Source organism: Triticum dicoccoides, chromosome 1B, assembly GCF_002162155.2.
Source record: "Triticum dicoccoides isolate Atlit2015 ecotype Zavitan chromosome 1B, WEW_v2.0, whole genome shotgun sequence".
NCBI lineage: Eukaryota > Viridiplantae > Streptophyta > Magnoliopsida > Poales > Poaceae > Triticum > Triticum dicoccoides.
In genome coordinates, this window is record NC_041381.1 from 465,732,590 (window position 1) to 465,739,171 (window position 6,582).

The 6,582-nt window shown below is 45.2% G+C and overlaps 1 protein-coding gene across 1 annotated transcript in view; it reads left to right on the forward strand.

The window, feature by feature from the left end:
- Nucleotides 1-3,817, forward strand: part of LOC119341554 (UDP-sulfoquinovose synthase, chloroplastic-like) — a 4,295-nt gene extending 478 nt beyond the window's left edge. The window contains exons 2-3 of the mRNA XM_037613430.1: nucleotides 1,051-2,126; nucleotides 3,158-3,817. Coding sequence (XP_037469327.1) covers nucleotides 1,092-2,126; nucleotides 3,158-3,559 — 1,437 coding nt within the window. The 5' untranslated portion in view covers nucleotides 1,051-1,091 and the 3' untranslated portion in view covers nucleotides 3,560-3,817. The remainder of the gene's footprint in view (nucleotides 1-1,050; nucleotides 2,127-3,157) is intronic.
- The last annotated feature ends 2,765 nt before the right edge of the window (nucleotides 3,818-6,582 follow it).

Below are 6,582 nucleotides of genomic sequence, written 5' to 3' on the forward strand. Positions count from 1 at the left end.
AACTCCATAGAGGTAGAGGTGAAACCGTACATGGCATGAAACCTTGCTGTTTTGGAATTGGGATGAAGATCCATCATGTTACTGTGCTGCATATGTTCATAATGGATTGATGGGATTTGTGATGATAGCCATATACCCCCTCGGTTCCTAAATATAAGTCTTTGTAGAGATTTCACTATGGACCACATACGGATGTATATAGATGCATTTTAGAGTGTAGATTCACTCATTTTGCTCCGTATGTAGTCCATATTGGAATCCGTACAAAGACTTATATTTAGGAACGGAGGGAGTAGAAATGGCCGCACTAGGAATATCTGTCCATGTCTTACTTAAACCTGTCCTGATCTTCAGTGTGCGTTTCGTGCATGTAGAAACAGCTGTTCGTGCTCTGTGCGGCAATTGTTTGCTTTTGTATGTGGTGTGCAGCAGCACAGAAAAATCCAGGGCGCTGATTCACGGATTGTATTTTTTGATCAAATCCTGGAGGGCTTGCACTTCTGAGGTCGTGGTCGTTGCTTTCGGAAGCTGCGAGCTCCTTCGGTGTATGGTCTATGCTTTCTAGCATCTTGGGGTCCCTGCTTGTGCCTGTTTCGTTTGCTTGTGTACTCTCGGCCACTGGTCGTCGATGCTTGCACCGTGGACTTTTAGTCGTTGGATGTTGTTTGTGTTTGCGGTAAGCGATTCAGTTAAGCCTGGCCAAAACCGACAAGCCGTTGCTAATTCATTTTCTTTCCTTGTCTGAAACCCAGAGGACAGCTAGCACACGGTTTCCATGAGTTGGAATGGAACTGTTTTTGAACACACCTTGATCCTCATAATATTTCTCACAACATAAGTGCACAAAACTGCTGGTTTTCATGGAATATTGAAGATCTAGTTAGCTATTTTAGCAATCTGAATTTTAGCAGTTAGCTGTGGCCTATGGTTGAAGTGAAATTCTAGCAATCTGACTAGTTAGCTGTCTTCGCATTTTCTTCATCTTATTACCAGTCTGGAATGAATTTATATCTTGTTTAAATACTGATTGTTATATGCTAGCTTTTGTAGGGTATCTCTATTACTGCAGTGGACGAGAAAGGATCGTGAGAATGGCAAATTTGGTCACTAATTGTGGTTTCAGTCCATCTCCTGCTGTTAAAGCACACTGCAACTCACCAAGTTATGGCCACAATTTCATCCGATTACAAAATTCGAAATCTTCAACTTCAAGTCTGAACCTCAAGTCATCTTCCAAGAGGTCAAATAAGTTATATGTTACTTGTGCTAGTACTGCTGTACAAGGACAGACACAAACACCTCTTACTGGTAGTCAGCAAGCATCTGGGCATTCATCCTCTAAACCCAAAAAAGTTATGGTTATTGGTGGAGATGGGTACTGTGGCTGGGCAACTGCTCTTCATCTGTCCAACAAAGGTTATGAGGTTGCTATTGTTGATAATCTTGTTCGACGCCTTTTTGACCATCAACTTGGCCTTGATTCACTTACTCCCATAGCTTCCATCCAAAATCGCATTCGCCGATGGAAATCTCTTACGGGAAAGACAATTCAGCTCTTCATTGGTGATATATGTGACTTTGATTTCCTTTCAGAAGCCTTCAAGTCTTTTGAGCCAGATTCTGCTGTCCACTTTGGTGAACAAAGATCAGCACCATTTTCTATGATTGATCGTTCACGAGCAGTATATACACAAAACAACAATGTTATTGGAACACTTAATGTATTGTTTGCCATGAAGGAGTTTAGTGAAGAGTGTCATTTGGTTAAACTAGGAACTATGGGTGAATACGGAACTCCAAATATTGACATTGAAGAGGGATTCCTCACTATTACTCACAATGGAAGAACTGATACCTTACCTTACCCAAAGCAAGCAAGCTCCTTCTATCATCTAAGTAAAGTGCACGACTCTCACAACATAGCATTTACTTGCAAGGCTTGGGGTATAAGGGCCACAGATCTTAACCAGGGCGTCGTCTATGGAATCAGAACAGATGAAACTGCTATGCATGAAGAGCTGTCCAATAGGTTGGACTATGATGGAATCTTTGGAACAGCACTAAATAGGTTCTGTGTTCAGGCAGCTGTAGGTCACCCGCTTACAGTTTATGGAAAAGGCGGTCAGGTATGTATTTGTTGTCTGCCTCAGTAGCGCAATATGGAGGATTTCCTGTTTGATGTTTGTCTTGCTCTATACGCACTTCTCTGTATAAAGTTTCTCCTTGCACAGTTACTTAATGTGATTCAGTACTATCCTTATAACTAAAACTTTTAGGATTCACTATACGTTTTCATTTCCTCTTCGGAAGTTAAAATGCCAGTGAAGTAGCTTTTGTTACCTTGGAGCCTTGGGAAGTCAGAGTTAACACCACCATTAGCATATCCTTGTGATTTTCAAGAATAAAATTGGAGAGTGAATCATGTAAGCTTTGTAGATAATTCTGTGAGTACTGAAATTGAACACTTTGCATATACTATTTTTATTTTATTTTCTGATGACCCAATAGCTCCAATATGTAATAATCACAGCTTGCAATATGTCGTATAGACATGTACTTATGTGTTGGTCAGAGATTGTCTTAAGCCTGTGAGCAATCTTTAGGGGTTACCTTTTTATTATTATTTTGTCAACCGCACTGTTGAATTGAAAAATTAGGCCTCCTTTGGTTCATATGGTAGGAAAATCATAGGAATAGGAAAGTCGTAGGAAATGAGATGACATGTATCTCAAATCCTATGAATAGGAATATGAAAGGAGATGCCCTTTGATTCACATCATAGGATTTTTTTTCCATCGAGTCTAGGCTAATGTTTATTTTCCCATGAAATGTGGAGGGTAGGAAGAATTCCTCCGTAGGAGTAGGATTCTATTCCTACAAACCAAAGGGCTCTAAAGGAATTTTTCCTCTAGAAATCCTATCCTATGAAATTCCTACAAGATACCTACATACCAAAGGAAGGAGCATTATCTTGTTCACTTTCAAACACTATAATTTGATTACCAGCTGGAAATGGAATTATTTCATGGACTATGTGTAGTTGGTTCAGGTTTCAACTCGATCATGTATTTCTAGTTACAACTCAAATAACTTTTTTAGGCCATCATCATCTGACATACCACAATGTACTGATCAAAGTTCCTGTACCATTCTCCAGACCCGTGGATACCTGGACATCAGGGACACCGTGCAATGCGTGGAGCTAGCAATCGCAAACCCAGCCAAACCAGGCGAGTTCAGAGTCTTCAACCAATTCACCGAGCAGTTCTCCGTGAACGAGCTGGCCAAGCTGGTGACCGCCGCGGGAGCGAAGCTGGGGCTGGACGTGCAGACCAAGTCGGTGCCCAACCCGCGCGTCGAGGCGGAGGAGCACTACTACAACGCCAAGCACTCGAAGCTGTCGGAGCTCGGGCTGGCGCCCCACCTGCTGTCGGACTCGCTCCTCGACTCACTGCTCAACTTCGCCGTCCAGTACAAGGACCGGGTCGACACGGCGCAGATCATGCCCAGCGTGTCCTGGAAGAAGATGGGGGCCAAGCCAAAGACGGTCTCTGTATAGAGCGAGGGAGGGAGGGAGGGGAGGGGGCTTCCCCTTTGTTGTGTGGCGTATGATGTCAACCGTGACATTGACATTATATCTTGTTGTGTGTAATGTAGCAGTAATAATGTAGCGGTAATAGTTTGATGCACGATGTAGTGAGGTGTGGAAGTTGCCGATTACGCTGTTAGATTTTATTTTTGCGCCACCACGGGCGGGAACTGCAATTGAACAGCATCTGTGTAGTATGTTGTTATTTCTGACTAGCGAATTTAGCTACAGTGGGTGTTAGTGCAGATTTCCGGCTACGTATGCCCTGGTTATGCACTTATACTGCAAAGCTCCTTTTTGGCTCGGCGAAGATGAAGCTTACACAACTACTCCCGTTTTGCTCGGAGTATTTGTCAAGAATATACAGAAGATGCTATCGTAGAATAAATTTTCCGAAGAAAGCTCAGCAAGACGAGGATAGAGCGTCGAGGCTCATTTTCAGCTCGGTTTTATAACTTGTGCAATGGATGGATCCGAGACAGTGCAGTGACGACGGTGTTGTATATACATGTTCCACAGTGGGAGTGCAACAGCGCTCAATCCATCACAGAGCAAAGAGAAGAAAAGCAAACAGCCCTCGAGAGTCCAGAAAGAACAAATGAATTGAAGCACGCAGCCTGCATTTTTTTTGGAAAATGGTCGGCAAGGGAAGCAGCTGAAAGTGCAGCACACTGACTGGACTGGACCCTTCCGAAACGAGCGACCCGGTGGACACGTGAGCACGGCGGTACGTGCAGCGATCGATCAACAGTGACAGCTGAAGCAGGATCGCTACGCTGGATCCAGCAAGACGCCGATAGGCGCCAGATCCACTATTCATTCCACAGGCAGCTCGTAACCGGTGGTCGGTGGACGAAGAAAATGTAACGTACTACTCGGAAAGATACAGACACCCTTATCGCTGGCCGGCAGGCGGCAGATCGCCACCGCCACACCGTCGAGCTGATAACCACCAGACCGTATGCTTCCGGCCGGGCCTGAGCAGCTGTTCACAGGCCTCGTGCATATGATTTGTGGGCGCGTGCGATGCGGGGTACAGACAGGAGGCCAGGTCGCGGCGCCGATGGGACACCGCTGCCTGCTCGTCAGTCGTCACGCTCGCAGTCGCAGCATTGGGTTGCGCTGGCCTGATGCTTTTTTGAGATGCGCCGGTCGCGTTACCAAAAGGCACGCGACAGAGGCGGCAGAGCTAGAAAAGCCGCTTATGTCTTTTATAGGCTGAAGAACTAAAGCTTGAAAAATTGAAATTTGTTAAGTGCGGTAAGAGCATTTCCAGCCGTTCGGCTCCTCAGGGCGCATAAAAATCGTCCCCTGAAGACGAGCCGACGATTCTTTTGCCCCCAGTCGCCGCCCCCAGCTGGCCCCCGGTCGTCGTTTATGGCCCATTTTTGAAGCCCCATTTTGGCGAAAAAGACCTATACGAACGAGAATATGCCCATTCGGCGTGGTTCGCCGTGGCTCGGCGTTCAATTATCAACATAAATATTTTTTATCACATATTTCATCACAGAAATTTCAAATACTTTAACAAAATAGTACAACAAAAAATAGTTCAATACAAATTATATAGTTCAACAAATAAAAACTCATATTTCATCACACGTCGCGCCCGGTGTCGCCCTTGAGCCTCCATAGTTGCTCTATCAGATCTTGCTGCAGTTGATGATGCACCTGTGGGTCTCGGATCTCCTGACGCATACTGAGGTAGGCAGTCTAGGTTGCCGGTAGCTGGTAATCAACTTGGGCAAGAGGACCCTGCCGGTGGTATGGTTCAGTGTCAAACACTGGCTCTTCCTGCTCGCTCTCAATGATCATGTTGTGCAAGCAGTGGCGTAGCCAGGATTTTATGTCAGGGTGGTCCAATTGGCACCAGAAAAATTACACCACAAATTTATCAAATCTAACATATGCACACAGAATATATCCAAAGCACATATCAATAAGGTCTATCAAAGCATATTAAAATTCATGTTCAAGCCTTACATTCGCTTAAAATATAAAACACCTTATTTGTCGGATCCATATAAAAAAAAGGATGCAATGTCTCCTGTCCTCTTCATTTTTGCAACGGTTGTACAAAAAAGTTAATACATTAATTCAGTTGGAACAAAGCCCTAATGATTCAATCGGTTCAATTGGCAAATTATCAATTACAAAAAACTTTAAAGCTTGCACTCTCAACAAATCGTTCGAATCTTCATAGCAAAAGGAAATTGTGCTTTGAATTAGAGCAGAACAAAAATCTTACTCTGAATTGAAGTAGAAAAGAAAACAACTAGTGCGCACTGCACGGGGCTGTACCTATGTATGCGTGCGCGCTTCCTTCATCGACCGCTGGGACGCGCGTCCTTCGCTGGCTGCCTGTCCGTCGCCGTCAGCCTGTGCCCTGCCGGAGTGCCGGCCTTGCGCTGGGCGATGGCGCTAGGTTTCAGTCTTTCAGACTTCTAGAGCCCAGATCACCAGAGGAAAAGGAGACGACGGGGTGTTAGGAACGATCAGCGTACATACACGCGTACATGGGCTAAGACCTGATTTGGGCTTGGGTATGTTTCCTTTTTTTTCCAGAGAAGTACTAAACTAATGGGCCAAATTCCAGGGTGGTCCATGGACCACCCTGGCCACCCTACAGCTACGCCACTGTGTGCAAGATAACACAGCAGGCCATGATCTCCCACATTTGATCTTTCGACCAGGTCTGAGCTGGGTATCGGACAATAGCAAATCGAGATTGGAGCACACCAAATGCCCGCTCGACATCCTTCCTGCAAGCCTCCTGAATCTTCGCAAACCAGGCGTTCTTGCCTCCAGGCACAGGGTTGTTGATGGTCTTGACAAATGTCGACCATCTCGGATAGATGCCATCAGCTAGATAGTACCCCTTGTTGTACTGCCGCCCATTGATCTCGAAGTTCACCGGAGGAGAATGACCTTCAACAAGCTTGGCAAAGACAGGAGAGCACTCCAGCACGTTGATGTCATTGTGAGTTCCTGGC